This window comes from Poeciliopsis prolifica, unplaced genomic scaffold (genome assembly GCF_027474105.1).
Source record: "Poeciliopsis prolifica strain line A6 unplaced genomic scaffold, Auburn_PproV2 SCAFFOLD080, whole genome shotgun sequence".
Classification (NCBI taxonomy): Eukaryota; Metazoa; Chordata; class Actinopteri; order Cyprinodontiformes; family Poeciliidae; genus Poeciliopsis; species Poeciliopsis prolifica.
The window spans coordinates 1,043,585-1,064,313 of NW_026562455.1; the positions used below are offsets into that span (position 1 = coordinate 1,043,585).

At 41.4% G+C, this 20,729-nt stretch overlaps 1 protein-coding gene across 3 annotated transcripts in view; it reads right to left on the minus strand.

The window, feature by feature from the left end:
• The window catches only part of stx12 (syntaxin 12), a 48,289-nt gene that overhangs the window by 17,107 nt on the left and 10,453 nt on the right, over window positions 1–20,729 (minus strand). For all 3 annotated transcript variants that reach the window (XM_055021982.1, XM_055021981.1, XM_055021984.1), the window contains exon 3: window positions 18,670–18,739. In XM_055021982.1, coding sequence (XP_054877957.1) covers window positions 18,670–18,739 — 70 coding nt within the window. The remainder of the gene's footprint in view (window positions 1–18,669; window positions 18,740–20,729) is intronic.

Genomic DNA, 20,729 nt, shown 5'->3' on the forward strand with positions numbered 1-20,729 from the left:
ACAGCGCAGACTCAAGAGAAGGCTGCCTAAAAACTGTCATGCTGGCTCCTTTAAGGGGTTAAGCCGAGAGCACCAGGTGCTGCATCAAACGGAAGGGGTCAGGGGCGGACCACACAACAGACCGTTTTAGACATAGGACTATGACACTGAATGAAACAACGCTCAACTCCAGTGCTCTCCACTGACCGCTCCCTTCTTATTTCCTTAGTGTAATGCCCAGTTTACACTACATGATCTTATAGCTGTCTGCTGATTGCAGGCCCATTTTCTAAACCTGAGAGACCACACATTAACCGACAGAAATAGCACTGTCTTTGGTGGTGTGGGAGTGGTAACACAACTAAAATACATAATTAACTCAGGATATAGTGGGGAATTAAAAAGTGGAATATGTGAACAAAAGAAATACACAGGACTTGGTTTTTGACTGCACAAAAATAGGAGAGACTTTAATTAGCACATCTACAAAATTGCATCATCACAAACTGTGGAAAAATTTAAATACCTTAGGTCATTTCTGGACAGTCAGCTCAACTTTACTGAAAACACTGACTATATTCTTTTTCCTCACTATCTTGAGTGTCTAATCTGTTCTGGTTCAAAAACTACAAAATTTAGACACTTCAAACCTGGATTAGAATATTCTTCATTAATAGCTTGACATTTAAACCTAGTTTGTGAATCATAAAACCTTTATCGTAAAAGTGTTCAATGATATCCATATAAATACAGACAGTGCTGAACCACAGTGCTGGTTCAGTTGGACCTCAGTGCAGCTTTTGACATATTACTGAATCGACTGGAGAGTTGGGTCGGACTCTCCGGTTCGATGCTCGACTGGTTTGAATCTTACGTAAAGAATAGGGATTTCTTTGTTTCAATTGGAAACTTCTCATCAAAGAGGTCAAAGGTCACATGTGGGGTACCCCAAGGTTGAATCTTAGGACCCCTCTTATTTAATATTTATATTCTCCCACTAGCTCAGGTTATAACAGGAAATAATATTAGCTACCATAACTATGCAGATGATACTCAACTCTACATTACGATGTCACCAGGTGACTCTGAACCCATCCAATCACTGAATAAATGCTTAGAACAGATAAATGTGTGAATGTGCCAAAACTTTCTCCAGCTGAACAGAAACAAAACTGAAGTCATTATTTTTGGACCTAAAGAGGAATGATCTAGAGCTATAGATCTAGAGCTATAGATCTAGAGCTACAGATCTAGAGTCAATGCACAGCTTCAGTTATTACAACTAAAAACTAGCGATCAGCCCGAAACCTGGGAGTCGTGATGGACTCGGACTTGAATCTTGCGAGCCACATAAAGACGATTACAAAGTCGGCCTTCTATCACCTGAAGAACATCTCCAGGATTAGAGGACTAATGTCTCAGCCAGATCTAGAGAAACTCATCCATGCGTTTATCTTTAGTCGCATTGATTATTGCAACAGCGTCTTCACAGGCCTGTCCAACAAATCAATCAAACAGCTGCAGCTGATCCAGAAGCTGCTGCTCGCGTTTTCTCTAAAACCAGGAAGATAGAGACATAACAGCAGTTTTAAAGTCCCTCCACTGGCTCCCTGTAGCTCAAAGAATAGATTTTAAAATACTGTTGTTAGTTTACAAATCACTGAACGGTTTAGCACCACAATACATTAAAGATCTGCTGTTGTTGTATCAACCTTCCAGTCTCTCAGGTTCTGGTTCTGGTCTGCTTTGCATACCCAGAACCAGAGAGGAGTGCAGGCACAATACAGGAGCTATCCAGTCCCAAGAGAGGAGAAGCAGCTTTCAGCATCTATGCACCAAAAATTTGGAACAAACTTCCAGAAAACTGTAAAACAGCTGAAACCCTGACTTCCTTTGAATCTCAACTAAAAACACACCTGTTTAAATTGTATTTGAAATGTAACATGTAACAATGTATTGTCTATTACATGCTGCATGACATTGTGCTTTTGTGTTTATGATGTAAAGCACTTTGAAATGCCTTGCTGCTGAAATGTGCTATACAAATAAAATTTGATTTGATTTTGATTTTATATGGTGGACCTTGCGCCCTCTAGTGTTAAATTCTGTTTAAAGCTTGGCATCAGAAGAGAGGAGAAAACAATAAATATATTGCTGCACTTGACCAAGTGAGGCAAAGATTGTTGCGCGAGTTTAGATTATCTTCTCCACAATCCCAAAGGGTAGTCTAATCAGTTTCAGTCTGTTCATACAACTGGCAACAGTCACACACAAGCATGGTTATAAGTTGCAATGTGTGGATGTAAGCAAATAAAAGAGATAACGGAAAACATAGAACCAATAAACGTTCATAAAATATGAGTATTATGTTTATGCAATACATTTTCATGTCTGTACAATATAACTATCACTTTATAATGTGATAGCGCTCAAATACACTTCTGTAGTAAATAAATGGATTTTCAATTAGTTTTCAATCAGAGTTAAGGACATATAGGCACATTTTCACTGAGGCTCTTTAAATGTGTATACATTAGAAATTTAAAATTGACTGTGACTGTATCCAAAACAGACCAGGGCATATTTGCTTATTACGAGGGTACGCAACAATTAAGAAGAAATGCAACACCTTTGCGAGGAAACAAAAGAAAACTGTTATTTTAAAAAAATAATAAATTCACTCATATTCAATCTGACACAGAAGCTGCGGTATATGTCACCTAATCAGTGACGAATGTATGCATTTGTTTTTTGGGGGTTGTTTGTTCACAATAAAATAACATTTTCAGTCTGACACAAAAGCCGTGGCATACATCAAAGCAGTAAGAAGTTGCCGTTATTAAGCTAGTTGTGACACCCCCTGCCACGTTGCGGCATGCCACTGGCTGGTCTGGCACACTGTGCTGCTGGGCCATAGCACCTGTGCCAGGTGCCAGTAGCAGATGGCTGCAGCATGTGTCAGGTCTCTGCAACCCGTGGCACCTAAGCCAGCTCTCACCAGAAGTGCCACGGCAGCCCTTGGCATATGCCAGTATGAGGTCGCAGCAGCCTTGGCACATTACCCAGCAGCCCATAGCACCCATGGCACCTTACGGCAGCCGTCACTGTTAGTGCCGCTGTAGCTGCCGGTGCCATGATTTGAGCTTGGCCCTGCTAACTTGCGAATACTTGCAGGCACAATACAGGAGCTATTCAGTCAAAATGACAATTAGAAGAACTAGTTAGATGTTATAGAATAGAGATGTTAAAAACCCAAGAAGATAGGCTTTGGTCCGTAACATATTGCCCTTCAGTTATCATTAGATTTAAATAGAGAAGACGGGCACATCCGACTACCTGATACAATAGTTCACACTGCTCGATTTTTTCTCCCCGATTTTCCCTTTACGACCCTCTTAGGATGTTGGCTGTTCTAAGATTGTGGCTTGATAACTGATCATCCTGTGATGTGTGGTGTGTTACGGTAGATCTTCTTGGCCGCTCCGATCTAAATCAGGGGTTTTAGGAGCGTTAATGCAGGCTGTTGAATGTAACAGGTAGCCAATCAGAAAAGCATTCTCCTCTGAGGGGAAACACGGAAGGGAATCCCAAACAGCTGACAGCGCAATCTGAAGTCCAGTGGACGTCAGAGATGATATGTGGAAACAACATTAATGTTTATTCAACATTTCTGCAAAGTATTTAGAAATAACAAAGGGAGGTAACTTTTCACCTGTTCTTGTTAAATAGGTTATAATGATATTCATTCATTCATTCACTCCATGCATTGCAGGTAGATTGTAATAAAGCATTGATTAATACCTGTTTTTAAAATTAGTTAATTGGACTTGTATCCGTTATTTTCTGCCCATTGTTGGACACCATGTAAAAGTCATGATAGTGCTTGGTTCCTAGAGATAAGTAGGTATCACCACAAGGTGGCGCCTATTCCCTTCTTCTTTTGTTCTTCTATTGTGCAGAGTGAGAACTCTCATCTTCCATGTTGCTGGAAGACAAGTTCACCACAGAGTGGTGAACTATTGTTACTTTTCTAATGTATAAGACTATAATGTTAGTACCATGGAGATCTGGCTTTACATGGACGAAGAAAAATAAAGTCCAAGTGTGGAATACTATAACAGTGCGTTCTGCTGTTTTAGGTTAGAGTGACTAACCACCATTGCTAACTCCTTCTCCAACCTCTCACCTCACCGTCACAACCACACGGCGTGATTGAACCCGATTGAACCTAGAATTTCTGTTGGTTAATGTGTGGTCTCTCAGGTTCTGAAAATAGCCGACAGCTATAAGATTGTGTAGTGTGCACTGGGCATTACACTAAGGAAATAAGAAGGGAGAGGTCAGTGGAGAGCACCGGAGTTGAGCCTTTCTTCAATCAGTGTCATCAACAGTAAGAGAAAAATGCAGGAAGAAACGATAAAGCCGATAACTAAAACGAGGTTAGTAGTTTTAATTTATTGTGTAATTAATTAATTTATTGTTTATCATGACTTCGCAAATAACTTGTCAATGTCAAATTTATGTCAATGTCAAATTTATTTATATAGCACTTTAAAACAGGTATAAAACTGCACCAAAGTGCTGCACAGGAACGACAGTAGCACAAATGGATAAAAACAGAATATCAAAAATTGCTTCAGTTAAAAGCCAACGAATAAAAATGAGTTTTTAAAAGCGATTTAAAATGATCCAGGCTGCTAGCAGATCTAATCTGAAAAGGCAAATTTATGGAAGTAAATATGTGCCATCAGGATTTAAATAAAAAATGCCTCTGAATTTTCAACGTAAAAAAATTCAGTGATAAAAAATTCGCTGTTAAAAATTCAACGTCTAAAAATTTGCTGTAAAAAAATTCAACGTCTAAAAATTTGCTGTAAAAAAATTCAACGTCTAAAAATTCGCTGTTAAAAATTCAACGTCTAAAAATTCGCTGTAAAAAATTCAACGTCTAAAAATTCGCTGTAAAAAAATTCAACGTCTAAAAATTCGCTGTTAAAAATTCAACGTCTAAAAATTCGCTGTAAAAAATTCAGCGTCTAAAAATTCGCTGTAAAAAATTCAACGTCTAAAAATTTGCTGTAAAAAATTCAACGTCTAAAAATTCGCAGTAAAAAATTCAACGTCTAAAAATTTGCTGTCTCAAATTCAACGTCTAAAAATTCGCTGTTAAAAATTCAACGTCTAAAAATTCGCTGTAAAAAATTCAACATCTAAAAATTTGCTGTAAAAAATTCAGCGTCTAAATGTCAGGTTCTGTGTTTTTCTGTGTTTTATTCTGAGTTTTCTGTGTCTTGAGTTCTCCTCTTGTCCTGTCTTCCCCTTGATTGTTCCCAGGTGTGTCTCGTTCCCTTGATTACCCTCAGTGTATTTAGTCCCTCCTGTGTCCTCTGTTCCTCGTCGGGTCCTTGTCATATTGTCGTTGTTTGTCAGATTGTCGTTGTTTTTTTGTGCCGCCCTTAAGACCAGTTGCTACCGGTGTGAGCCCTGGCTTCTGCTCAGCCGTGCTGCCTGGCCGCGGACTATTGTTTATTGACTGTGTTTTTTGTGGACTATTTTGTTATTAAATTACGTCATCATTCACCATATCTGGGTCTCCAGCGTGCTGCCTCACCACCTCCACCACCACACTACATGACAGAAGGACCCGACCAAAAGGAATTACGGTGAGGCCGCATTATGGACCCAGAGGGTTTAGAGGAGCTGCTCCGAACCATTCGCGAGTATGAGGAGTCAAGGAGTACGTCCTCGTTTGCGTTGAGGCGACTGGTTCGCCATACGCCTGGGACTGCTGTTGGACTACTGGGTTCCACGTCTCCAGCACCCCGCGCTGGTGGAGCTGCAGCGGGAGGCAGAGGATATACGCCAGACAGCCTTCGCGGCGTGGGATGCAAAACCTCTGCCTCCCAGGCCAGACATCTGCTCCGCCAGCCCAGCCCCAGCTCCAGCCTCTGCTCCTCGTGCTGCTCCGCCGGACCCCGCTCCGGCTGCCGTTCCTGCTCCGCCGGACCCCGCTCCGGCTGCCGCTCCTGCTCCGCCGGACCCCGCTCCGGCTGCCGTTCCTGCTCCGCCGAACCCCGCTCCGGCTGCCGCTCCTCCTCCGCCGGACCCCGCTCCGGCTGCCGCTCCTGCTCCGCCGGACCCCTCCGGCTGCCGCTCCTGCTCCGCCGGACCCCGCTCCGGCTGCCGCTCCTGCTCCGCCGGACCCCGCTCCGGCTTCGGCTCATGCTCCGCCGGACCCCGCTCCGGCTTCGGCTCCTGCTCCGCCGGATTTCGCTCCGGCTTCGGCTCCTGCTCCGCCGGATTCCGCTCCGGCTTCGGCTCCTGCTCCGCCGGATTCCGCTCCGGCTTCGGCTCCTGCTCCGCCGGATTCCGCTCCGGCTTCGGCTCCTGCTCCACCGGATTCCGCTCCGGCTCCTGCTCCTGCTCCGCCGGATTCCGCTCCGGCTCCTGCTCCTGCTCCGCCGGATTCCGCTCCGGCTCCTGCTCCTGCTCCGCCGGATCCGCTCCGGCTCCTGCTCCTGCTCCGCCGGATTCCGCTCCGGCTCCTGCTCCTGCTCCGCCGGATTCCGCTCCGGCCTCCGTGGACTCTGCTCCTCGTGCCGCTGCTCCGGCAGCCTCTATCCCTAGTGCTCCTCCCGACTCCCCTAGTGCTCCTCCCGAGTCCCCTAGTGCTCCTCCGAGTCCCCTAGTGCTCCTCCCGAGTCCCTAGTGCTCCTCCCGAGTCCCCTAGTGCTTCTCCCGTGCCCCCTAGTGCTCCTCCCGTGCCCCCTAGTGCTCCTCCCGTGCCCCCTAGTGCTCCTCCCGTGCCCCCTACTGTTCCTTGGTGCCGAGGACGCCCTCCGGACCTCCCCTGTGGGGTCTGCCGAGGACGCCCTCCGGACCTCCCCTGTGGGGTCTGCCGCGGGCGCCGAGGACGCCCTCCGGACCCCCCTCGGCGCCTCTGCCCCTCTTTCTGTTTAGTTTTGGACTCTTGGCCCCTCCTTGTGTTTCCGCCCACCTTTTGTGGGTAGTTTTTTGTTTTCTGGACTCTGGCCCTCCTTCCGTCGCCCCTCCGCCCACCCTGGTTTTTTGGGTTTTGGATTTTGTTTTTGGGCGTCTGGTAGCCGCCCTTTAAGGGGGGGGTACTGTCAGGTTCTGTGTTTTTCTGTGTTTTATTCTGAGTTTTCTGTGTCTTGAGTTCTCCTCTTGTCCTGTCTTCCCCTTGATTGTTCCCAGGTGTGTCTCGTTCCCTTGATTACCCTCAGTGTATTTAGTCCCTCCTGTGTCCTGTGTCCTCTGTTCCTCGTCGGGTCCTTGTCATATTGTCGTTGTTTGTCAGATTGTCGTTGTTTTTTTGTGCCGCCTTTAAGACCAGTTGCTACCGGTGTGAGCCCTGGCTTCTGCTCAGCCGTGCTGCCTGGCCGCGGACTATTGTTTATTGACTGTGTTTTTTGTGGACTATTTTGTTATTAAATTACGTCATCATTCACCATATCTGGGTCTCCAGCGTGCTGCCTCACCACCTCCACCACCACACTACATGACACTAAAAATTCGCTGTAAAACATTCAACGTCTAAAAATTTGCTGTAAAAAATTCAACGTCTAAAAATTCGCTGTAAAAAATTCAACGTCTAAAAATTTGCTGTCTCAAATTCAACGTCTAAAAATTCGCTGTTAAAAATTAAACGTCTAAAAATTCGCTGTAAAAAATTCAACGTCTAAAAATTTGCTGTAAAAAATTCAGCGTCTAAAAATTCGCTGTAAAAAATTCAACGTCTAAAAATTCGCTGTAAAAAATTCAACGTCTAAAAATTTGCTGTAAAAAATTCAACGTCTAAAAATTCGCTGTAAAAAATTCAACGTCTAAAAATTCGCTGTAAAAAATTCAACGTCTAAAAATTTGCTGTCTCAAATTCAACGTCTAAAAATTTGCTGTAAAAAATTCGACGTCTAAAAATTCGCTGTAAAAAATTCAACGTCTAAAAATTTGCTGTAAAAAAATTCAGCGTCTAAAAATTCGCTGTAAAACATTCAACGTCTAAAAATTTGCTGTAAAAAATTCAACGTCTAAAAATTCGCTGTAAAAAATTCAACGTCTAAAAATTCGCTGTTAAAAATGGCAAGGTTACTTCAGGTCACAGACATGCGCAATGGACGTCAGATTCCAACACCCAGCCAATCACAAGACGCCACGTCATAGAGAAGAAATACCAGCATCAGGGAGGCTGGCGACTATGGAGGCGAACGCTAACCCATGGGTGAGTTTAATGCTTTCATATTTCTGTAATACATTTCATTTTGCGCCTGAGGTTTGATACATTATCTTAAAGCTCGATTTAAAACACGGGTTTGGTTTGGTCCGTTGTTAATCTTACAGCATGTAGCGCAGGCATAAAACGTCTCGCTACCTACTAGCATCCAGCCCCTCACCGCTGTCCCTCACCCAACTTCCCCCGTTTTATTTAAAAAAGAAAGAAACTTGGATCTTTAAAGAGAACTGATGGGTGGCGACTTTCTGAGTTGTTTGTATCTTGTCTTGGGTGAAAACTAAGAAGTGACTGAAACAGTGCTTGGGCCATTTACATTATATTCTTCAGGCAGTGATGGTGAGTGGTTGATAGCTGGTGCTTATGTCACATGTGTCAAACTCCAGTCCTCCAGGGCCGCTGTCTTGCAGTTTTTAGATGTGCCACACTACAAAACGCTGGAATGAAATGGTTTAATTACCTCCTCCTTGTGTAGATCAGGTCTCCAGAGCCTTGCTAATGATCTAATTATTATATCCAGGTGTGGTGCAGCAGAGGCTCATCTAAAAGTTGCAGGGCAGCGGCCCTCCAGGACTGGACTTTGACACACCAGGCCTATGTATGTCTATTTAGGACACAAATAGGGATAGTCATGAGCATTGACTTCAGCTACACAGAAATTGTCTTCCAAAGGAATTTGGCATGTTTTAACGCTTACTTTGTATTAAACACGTTTTTAAAAAATTATTTTTTTACCCTGACCTTACTTTGGTATTTGTTTTTGATGCACTAGCTCTTCAATTACCATATGGAATTTAAACTTTTTCCTGTAACTACATTAACTTATGTTTTTTTCTCTTAGACTGGTATAACATATGCAATGCTTCAAAGGCCATTTCTCGCTGTCCAGACCATCTCCTCCAAAAACCTGCAACGGAGAACCCCTGGCTGTTGAAGATGGACTTAAGAGATAGAAAAAGACATGACTCTGCATACTCATATAATCATGTATATTATTTGTACTCTCAATTCCTCTAGTTTTGTCAAAATCATATATCTGATTTTGACAAAACTAGAGGAATTAGAATAACAATGTTCAGAGTAGATACTTCATTTGTCCGAGTCCGTACTGTTTGTACAGGCAGTTTTAAATATGAAACTGAAATTGTTTTTATGCAAAATTTTATTGAATGTACTTGCGTGAGTTCATCTATGCTTGAAGTATTACAAAATAAATTACCTAAGACAAACTAACTTTCTGATTCTTATGATGCCAGAAATTTAAAGTACTACAATGGATAAATGTACCTATTAGCTTCCTTTTGAGTTAAGAAAAAAACAATCAAATTATAAATTTTAAACACTGTAACAACTTCCATAAAATCACTAAAATTTACATTTATGGTAACATAATCAGCATTTTCCTTTACATTTTATAAATGTGAAGATTTCCGCTCTTCAAAATAAGTCATGCTTTGAATTTAATCACAGACAAAATCCTGATTATGATTAGTTACCTATATACAGTCAGATGTTAAGAACAATTTATACAATTATTATACACAGAATTTAACTTGATTGAACATAATTACAAAAAGGTAACGTGAAAAATAATTAAATTCAAAGCATGATTCATTTTGAAGAGCGGAAGTCTTATTTTGAAGACAACTTTCACATGGTAAAAAACTGCTCACAAAACTGAACTGCAGCAATATAAATGTCACATTCAGAAGACGGTGATGTGGCTTTTGGGTTTACTGCATTTCTTTAGGCTGCCATTTGTTCATCAGTCAGTTGCAAATTAGAGTTTGGTACTGTGACGTTTGACTCGTGAAGAGGAAACCCGCTGTCCTTCCATACAATTTCTGGAATTTGTACACCCTGGAAAACACAAAGATTTGCCAATTAATACAACAAAAATGACAAATTTTAGCATAGCTCAAACATTCTTTGTCACCAAAAATATATTGTGGAGATACAAAATAGTGGGAATTTTAATTGCACCCGAGTCTTCTATAGACTAATATTGACGACTCAGGTACAATTAATAAAATTCTGTCGAAATTTTATGTAAATACAATATTGCAATAATAAAACAAAAACTTTTATCACCTCTGTAAATTTCAAAAATATTTCTCCTTAGGGACATTTTTTGTGTGTAGCATATTTAATATACAAAACATTTTAAAGTGCTTTACATGACAAAACAGGCACAATTATTAAATTATGATATTTAATCTAAAATTAGTTAGCTGACATACTTACAAGCATGTTTTCTTCAAAATGAGTTAAAATGAACTGAGAAAACAAAGGGGATTGTTTATAGTGTTACTAGGTAACAGGACAACGTTTTGTAGCAATTAATATTCTATATCAATACTCATCAGATAAGAAAAGCAGTATTTTGGATGATGTTATAATGACAATAAATTTATTGCTTCATTCATAAGTGAATTCTTCCGTACTTTACGAAAACGATGACAATCTTACTGTGCTCTACTCCCGTTAAAATTGTAGAAACTATATCAAACACAAATCTACAGTTTGGTAGGTAACTAGTATTTTTTATAATGTCGTAATGACAATAAATTCATTAATTCATTCATAAATTAAGTCACATTAACTGTACAGTAGCTGAACAGAATGGGGTTGTGGGTATAGTTAATGTAAGTGTTCACAGCCCCTCCTTGAAGCACACAAGGCAGCCATATTAACTTATTACATTAGTTAATATGTAATAACTCATGTTGCTTTCATTCATCCTCATTGACACTGTTCAGCCTGGGATGCGCGTCTTCTATCTGAAGCCTGTATCTTTGCTAGGCCATGGTGGAGAGCGGTAGCATCTCCCGAAAAATTTGGACTTTACTAAGACCGCCTGTCTCAGTCTCACCCAAGACAAGATACAAACAACCACCCATCAGTTCTCTTTAAAGATCCAAGTTTCTTTCTTTTTAAATAAAACGGGGGAAGTTGGGTGAGGGACAGCGGGGAGGGGCTGGATGCTAGAAGGCTGGGAGGGGCTGGATGCTAGGAGGTAGCGAGACGTTATATGCCTGCGCTACATGCTGTAAGATTAACAACGGACCAAACCAAACCCGTGTTTTAAATCGAGCTTTAAGATAATGTATCAAACCTCAGGCGCAAAATGAAATGTACTACAGAAATATGAAAGCATTAAACTCACCTTTGGGTTAGCGTTCGCCTCCATAGTCGCCAGCCTCCCTGATGCTGGTATTTCTTCTCCATGACGTGGCGTCTTGTGATTGGCTGGGTGTTGGAATCTGACGTCCATTGCGCATGTCTGTGACCTGAAGTAACCTTGCCATTTTTAACAGCGAATTTTTAGACGTTGAATTTGAGACAGCGAATTTTTAGACGCTGAATTTTTTACAGCAAATTTTTAGACGTTGAATTTTTTACAGCGAATTTTTAGACGCTGAATTTTTTACAGCAAATTTTTAGACGTTGAATTTTTTACAGCGAATTTTTAGACGCTGTATTTTTTACAGCGAATTTTTAGACGCTGAATTTTTTACAGCGAATTTTTAGACGCTGAATTTTTTACAGCGAATTTTTAGACGTTGAATTTTTAACAGCGAATTTTTAGACGTTGAATTTTTTACAGCGAATTTTTAGACGTTGAATTTTTTACAGCAAATTTTTAGACGTTGAATTTTTTACAGCGAATTTTTAGACGTTGAATTTTTAACAGCGAATTTTTAGACGTTGAATTTTTTTACAGCGAATTTTTAGACGTTGAATTTTTTTTACAGCAAATTTTCAGACGTTGAATTTTTAACAGCGAATTTTTTATCACTGAATTTTTTTACGTTGAAAGTTCAGAGGCATTTTTTATTCAAATCCTGATTGCACATATTTACTTCCATACAAATTGTTCCATAAATTCGGAGCAACAACAGAAAAAGCCTGATCTCCTTTCCTTAGTCTTCGAGGGACTGTCAGTAAAAGCTGATTGTTTGATCTGAGGGTTCTGGACACAGACTGAAATTTTAAAAGGTCCTGAAGATAAAGGGGAGCTAACCCATTTAAAACTTTATAAGTTAATAAAAGAATCTTAAAATCTATTCGATACATAACAGGTAGCCAGTGTAAATTGACCAGCATAGGCCTTATATGGTCATGCTTCCTGGTTCCTGTAAGAAGCCGTGCCGCTGCATTCTGGATCATTTGAAGTCGATGAATCTGTGATTTAAACATGCCACTATATAAAGAATTACAATAATCCAGACAAGTGGTAATGAAGGCATGCATCAGTCCTTCAAAGTCCTTAAAACAAAAATAAGATTAGATTTTTGCTAAAATCCGTAGGTGATAAAAACTAGATTTAACGACAGAACTAACTTGTTTATTGAACTTTAAACAGCTATCAAAAGTAAAGCCAAGATTCCTAACTGAGGTCTCACAAAATTGAGCTAAAGAACCCAGAATCTGATCTGGATTTGTGGTGTAAAGACTTTGGCCAAATAATATAACTTGAGTTTTTCTTTGATTTAGGTGAAGGAAGTTTTGTCCCATCCAAGATTTAACTTCTGCCAAACAATCTGTCAATAACTGAAGAGATTCATTATTTCCATTTTTTAGTTTAAGGGGCATATAAATCTGGACATCATCTACAAAGCAATGAAAGGAAACGTTAAATTTATGGAAAATCTGACCTAGAGGTAATAAATATAAACTTGAGCTGCCATGCAATGTGCAGAGCATCTAAACATCCAAAGCTCTGGTAGAAGAAGTGTTGTTAAGAAAATTTACCTGAACCACAAGGTTAACTTAACCTGCTTTACAACTGAACCAGCTTCTTAGTAAACCCTCCAGGACAGAAAATGCAAAGTTTTTGTAAGCCTTAAGTTTTTCCTTTCAGTAAGGTCAGTGCTGAAAAATGAAAAAAATAAATAGTGGCCAAAATGCGGCCAACATGAAGAAAAAAAGCCGTTAGAATTACTCTACTTCACAAACTATAGGTGGACACAACTGATCATTATGTAAAAGAAAAAAAGAATTGAGAGGGAAATGCAGCTTATTTGGCATCTGAAGAGGGAGAGCTTTTTTGTTAACTTGGTGTTTAATGGGAGAAGCGAAACAGACCTCCGTGAAGCTAACCAATCAGCAAATAGTCTGATTGGTTAGTGCTCCGTTTGTGCCGTTAAAATGTTCGTTTGTGCAGCTTTGGTTTCCGAGATGTTAAAAATGACTTTTTAGGCTATCCAAAATATATACTTTTTAAGATTACAATTACTGAAAATATTGAGTATGACTAAAAATTCGCTAGAGAACAGTGTGTCTCGTGTAACAGCATGAATTTTGTGTCAGTTGGCCACAAGGCAAGAAATCTATTTCCATTAGTTTCTCAGGAGAGTTTGGATGTAAAATTTGTTGACTCTCCCTGAGTGAAACTCCAACACCTTGAGGAAGGGGGAGACCTAGAGACTGGCTGGCCGAAATTAGCGTTCCTGAATCGGATCAACCTTGAGCTAGACGCCACTCACACCAGATATTGGAACAGCCAAAATCCAAATTGAAAACAACTTTGGTGCGTTTGTTTTAACGGCACAAACGGAGCATTAATGAACCAGCCCACTTTGGTTTGTTTTGGAGCAAAATGGGGGGATGGTAACTCTGGATGACCTAAAAAATTATTTTAATATCTCGGAAACCAAAGCTGCACAAACGAAAATTTTAACGGCACAAACCTGCACAAACGGAGCACTGACCAATCAGACTGTTTGCTGGACTATTTGACGTAGGTGGGGAGGCGCGAAACCTGTGCATCCTATTGGTGGTGATGAACAAGCCCAGGCAAGCAGGCTTTGTTGCAGTCAATCAGTAGGTTGGGTCATAACATTTGCGTTTCTCTCTCGCTTTTTGTAACGAGTAACTAAACCACACATTGAAAATGTATCGGAGTAAAAGTATGAAATTAAGTTCAGAAATATTGTGAAGTAAAAGTGAAAGTTATCAAAAATTTTCTTACTCGAGGAAAGTATGAAGTACTCCAAAATATACTTACGTAAAGTAGTGAAGTATTTTTACTTTGTTACTATACAACACTGGTTTTAATATCTCTTGGTAATGAAATGTTTATAAAAAAGATTTGTGAAGCTGCTAATAGAAAATTAGTTTTATAGCTACCTTGAACGGGTCAGATCGACACCCAAACATTTGTGCTAGTGTCTGTGTGTGAAGCTAAGTTTAACTTGAAATTAGTTGATTTTCCTGCTACATTTCAGAGTTTTTTTTTAGCTTCAAAACAACATGTTTGACAACGTTTGATAAGAATAATTAAAACTTCTCAATGTTTGACATTGTCTAGCAAATAGTTTTACACCAGGCTAATGGCTACTGCATTAATATATCAATGAGCAGTTCTAAGCTGTAGTTGGTAATGTGTTGTTTTCTGCTGATCATTTATGTGGCTAAAACAAACAATATTTTTACATCAACTTATAAGGTATGTGAAACTTCTGTTAAAATCATTTGAAGGCTCAGAATCACCCCGGTACCGGTCTACATTTTAAGGGGAGAAAAATAAAAGTTTTAGTTCTTGGAGTTACACTTAAGAAAAACTTAATCACAGAATGTAATGAATATGTGTGTAGGGCTGCACTGACTTCAGTTTTCTGGCTAAACAAAGTTATCAGTTAGTTTGTAGGTGACTTTTGAAATCAGTGGGTGATTCCTGTGGTTTGTTGCCTAATGTTTGAGTGTGCCTCGGCTTGAGACGCTGTACTCAGCGCTAGAGTGGCTAACACGAGTAACAGTTTAGTCAAAAGCCTTTTCTGCTAAAATAAAACCTTTACTGTATGTCAGATACACATTGCATATCGATCTGTTCAGCTAACGTAAGACTGTGTAGCAGACAGGCGTCAAGGTGTAGAATTAGCATACAGCATACTGCCGTTATGTTGTACTTAGCTAAAAGGTGTTCATGATGGGTGTGTTTATTATTGATTTTCTTTTTTCCAGATAGAAAGAAAGCAAATCAATAATACTTACACTAGCATTCCTTTGTTATATATATATATATATATATATATATATATATATATATATATATATATATATATATATATATATATATATAGCTGACTGGATAGCTCAATACATAAGGCATCAGTATATCACCCGAGAGGGCAGGGTTCGAATCCCGTTCGAATCTGGGTCCTTAGGCAAGACCCTTCAAGCTACTGCCTACCTCATACCATGAGAGATACTAAGTTGCGTAACATGCCGGCTCAGACGTCGCCCGGCCAAACAAGGTCTGCGTCAGGTGTTGGGGAACCAGAGCACCTTGATGACAAATGGGCTACTGGAACAAGACGAAAATGGGCGAGAGATGAAAATGCGGATCTGTTGGAATGCTACTACTCAAGTAACCCTAGTGAGAGAGGTTACATGCAAAGACTGGGGAAGGAATGGTTACTTCGACATCCCCAGTCAACACTAAGCGCTAAACAACTAGTAGCTCAGTGTTCCAACATCCGCAAACGGCAACTGCTATCACAACTTGAGATTGACGAGATACAACACAAATGCTACGGCAAAAGGGAGGAACCCGGATGTCAGAACTGTGGGAACTTAACTACAAGTCCCCACCCAGTCAGGGGATACATGACCCCAATGAGCGAAACAGAGCTGAACGAGACAGCTGCTGACCTGAGAGAGAGAATCATGACCCGAATGACAACCAGGCCTCCCCGGCGCCAATTACAACGGCTGAGTGAAGTACCATCTGAAAGTCTCATTGAGAATGTGAATGCAGCGTTGAGAACGATCCCTACCAACACCATAACAGAAACCAATGAGCTGATCTACAACTCAGCATCAGTGATCCTTGAGATACTTGGCTATAAGAGCAACCATGAGACCCAATACCCACCATGGAAAAGACGGTTAGAGGCTAAAATCAAGGTAACAAGGAGGGAAGTGAGCCAACTGTCAGAGCTCCACAAGAGTGCAATGAAAAGACCAGTACCCAGAAAGTACAGGCAGATGCCCATACCTGAAGCACTCGATACTGCCAAACAGAGGCTCCAAGCCTTGGCCAGCCGCCTAAAGAGATACACAAGGGAGAATGAATCCAGAAGGATTAACCGGCTCTTCTCCACTCAACCAGCTAAGGTGTACTCTCAATGGCAGGGTAACAATAACAACAGAGCAGACCCACCAAGGCTGGAGACGGAACAATACTGGAAAGGCATATGGGAAAGGGAGGCGTCCCACAACAGCAATGCACAGTGGCTGATCTCTCTACGAGAGGACCACAGCAACCTCCCTGAGCAAGCCCCGGTAACCATCACTGTGACAGATGGTTAACTGAAGGGCGGACAATCCTAATCCAGAAGGATACATCAAAGGGTCCAGTCCCACCCAACTACCGACCAATAACCTGCCTCTCCACAACCTGGAAGCTCATGTCAGGCATCATAGCGGCCAAGATAAGCAAACACATGGATAAACACATGAGCACGGCACAGAAGGGTATCGGTGTAAATAGCAGAGGAGCCAAACACCAACTCCTCGTAGACCGCACAGTTGCCCGAGACTGCAAAACCCGACACACCAACCTGTGCATGGCTTGGATTGATTACAAGAAAGCCTATGAGGCTTCGATGAGGCTGTGGAAAACCACCCTTGAAGCCAACAAGTGTCCATCAAATGTGGCATATATCAAGGAGATGCTCTGTCCCCGCTACTGTTCTGCATAGGCCTGAACCCCCTCAGCCAAATTATCAACAAGACTGGCTACGGATACAGACTCAAAAATGGGGCCAATATCAGTCACCTACTCTACATGGATGACATCAAGCTGTACGCCAAGTGTGAGCGAGACATCGACTCACTGATCCACACCACCAGGATCTACAGCACGGACATTGGGATGTCATTCGGACTAGAGAAATGTGGTCGGCTGGTCACAAAGAGGGGGAAGGTCATCCACACAGAAGGGGTCTCACTCCCAGAAGGAACAATAGCAGACATAGAGGACAGTTACAAGTACCTATGTATACCACAAGCAAATGGCAACCTCGATGAGGTCACAAGGAAAGGAGCCACAGCTAAATACCTCCAACGAATAAGGCAAGTCCTGAGAAGCCAGCTCAATGGCAAGAACAAAATCCGTGCGATAAACAGCTATGCCTTGCCAGTAATCAGATACCCTGCTGGAATAATTAGCTGGCCAAAGGAGGAGATAAAAGCCACAGATATTAAGACCAGAAAGCTACTAACAATGCATGGAGGGTTCCATCCCAAATCCAGCACGCTGAGACTGTACACGAGCCGCAAGGAAGGAGGCAGAGGACTAGTGAGTGTGAGAACCACTGTCCAGGACGAAACAACTAAGATCCATAAATACATCAGGGACAAAGCCTCAACAGACAATGTGCTCAGTGAATGTCTCAGACAACAGGGAACGGAGGTTGAGGTGCCAGAGATACCATCATGGGAGGACAAGCCCCCACATGGGATGTACCACCAGCAAATAACCCAAGTGGCTGATATCAGTAAATCCTACCAATGGCTGGAAAAAGCTGGACTCAAGGACAGCACAGAGGCCCTCATCCTGGCAGCCCAGGAACAGGCCCTAAACACCAGAGCAATAGAGGCCCAGATCTACCACACCAGACAAGACCCAAGGTGTAGGTTGTGCAAGGAGGCCCCTGAGACAGTCCAGCACATCACAGCAGGGTGCAAGATACTGGCAGGGAAAGCGTACATGGAGCGACATAATCAAGTGGCAGGCATAGTGTACAGAAACATCTGTGCAGAATATGGACTGGAAACCCCAAGATCAAAGTGGGAAACACCCCCAAAGGTGGTGGAGAACGCCAGAGCTAAGATCCTGTGGGACTTCCAGATCCAGACAGACAAAATGGTAATGGCGAACCAACCAGACATTGTCGTAGTGGATAAACATCAGAGGAAAGCCGTTGTGGTAGATGTAGCAATACCAAGTGATTGCAACATCAGGAAAAAGGAGCACGAGAAACTAGAGAAATACCAGGGCCTCAGGGAAGAACTGGAGAGGGCCTGGAAGGTGAAGACCACAGTGGTGCCTGTGGTCATCGGGGCCCTCGGGGCAGTAACCCCCAAACTGGAGCAGTGGCTACAACAGATCCCAGGAACAACATCAGACATCTCAGTCCAGAAATGTGCAGTCCTTGGCACAGCCAAGATACTGCACAGAACCCTCAAGCTCCCAGGCCTCTGGTAGAGGACCCGAGCTCAGAGGATAAGAACCACCCGCGGTGGGTGAGAAGGGAATTTTTTTTAGATATATATACATATATACATACGTATATATATACATATATATATACGTATGTATATATGTATATATATATATATATTTATATATATATCTATATATCTATATATATATATATATATATATATATATATATATATACACACACACACACACACTTTTATGTACATACAGGCGATCTTGAAGTTCACTGGTGTCCTGTTTGGTCCCCAAATGGTTCACCATGGTCTTGATCTGAGCAGCTATGATGAAAAAATAGAAACAAAAATTAGCTGATTTAAATAAAAGCAATACTCTTCAGTGTCTGTGGATAACAAAGGGCAGTGGAGTAAAGAAAAGGAATCAAACCTTTAAATATGTATATAAAATAAAATTTTTGAAAATTTGGAAGGGAAGGCCAAGTGCCTTTCCAACTATGTAATTCTAACTATTGCTATGTTTGGGACTGTTATGATTATTCTCAGACATGGCTTCACCCAGGAACACAATGCCAGTGTGTAGCCTACATTTTCTTTGATGGGATGGGGGGTAAAGGATCTGGATAATAGATAGGGGAGCACTGGCCAAAAAAAGGTTGAGAACCACTGCTCCAGAGGATCATAACTGCAGCTCAGAAGATCATTGACTGCCCTCTCCCCTCTCTGACGGACATTTACACCTCCCGCTGCCTCCATAGTCAAAGCCCCAAGAAAAGCTCCCACCCTGACTTCAACCTGTTTGACCTGCAGCCCTCAAAAAGTCGCTATTTGTCCATCAACACAAAGACACACAGACTCAAAAACAGCTTCTTCCTAAAGGCAATTTACATTGTGAACGCTCACATGGACTACTTGTATTGTGGTTATATATGCATATATAATGTAGCCGATTTAAGAAACATAAATTTCACCGTACATGTGGTGATATTTACAATGTGCAGTTCAAACAGTTGTTTGCATAGTTTTGGAGCCAACTTTAATCTCATTGTAGAGGTGTATAGTGACAGACAATAAATTGTAATACCAACTGGTGAGATAGCAGAGGCCAGGGGGAAGGATTTTCTATTAGAGCCCATCTAAGCACCCAAGTTTCACAGTCAGGGCAGTACAGACTCAAGACTACTGGGCAATTGTATATTACTGAAAGACCTTGTTGACAATACTGTACCATATAATTATAAAGTCTTAAAAACAACAACAAAAAATACAATGAAAATAAATACGCTTTTTGCACTTCCATTAAATCCCAACGAAGTAATCAAGAACTTAAAATACTGTGTAATGCTAGTCACATTTGTAACTACCCATTCTAGATCTTCCTCATTACCAGGCTGAGGAAGATCTAGAACAGGGGTGTCAAACTCCAGTCCTCAAGGGCCACTTTCCTGCAGTTTTTTGATGTGCCACAGGTACAAAACACAGGAATGAAATGGCTTAATTACCTCCTCCTTGTGTAGATCAGGTCTCCAGAGCCTTGCTAATGATCTAATTATTATATCCAGGTGTGGTACAGCAGAGGCTCATCTAAAAGTTGCAGGACACCGGCCCTCGAGGCCTGGATGTTGACACCCCTGATCTAGAATTTTAACAATTTATTGCATTTATGGAGAATAGCAATACTATCAAATCTGATTTAATGGTTTCAGCATCAATAAATTTAAATATTTAAAATTGTTTAACATTTAAGTTTATGATTTAAATGAGATGGGAAGTTCACTTTGCAAAAGAACAATCTTTATTGTTACATTGTTATGCTACCATAGCTAGAATGTTGCACACTCGAACACAAAAAGGATGTTAAGACATGCGGTGGTTTTTAACTTTCCTATACTTTTTCAACAATACAGAAACTTAGCAACTCAGTATACTTAAAGCTTACATATCAGTATACTTAAAGCTTACAATTCTAATCCACTCAGTCTGTGTAGTTACCTAACTCACTCCAATATGAACTGAACATTACTTGTGCCTAGCCATAAGTGTCGGCTGGCCTAGCCTGCTTTATGTGAGCGTTTTGGGTGGATTTCTTTGTCTAGAAGGATACTGTTCTGAAAGAGGTTCTGGCCCTCTCTTGTCTGCTTCATCAAATGACACCGCCTCGCAAGAATCTTGTTTGTCTGCTTCATCAGATGGCACTGCTTCCGCAGGATGTTGTCCATCTGCTTCTTCATCTGATGAGTGCTCCTCTGCTGCCATTTCTTCTTCCTCTCAATCCACTTCTTCCTATTCCACCTCTGGTTGTGCAACCACTTGA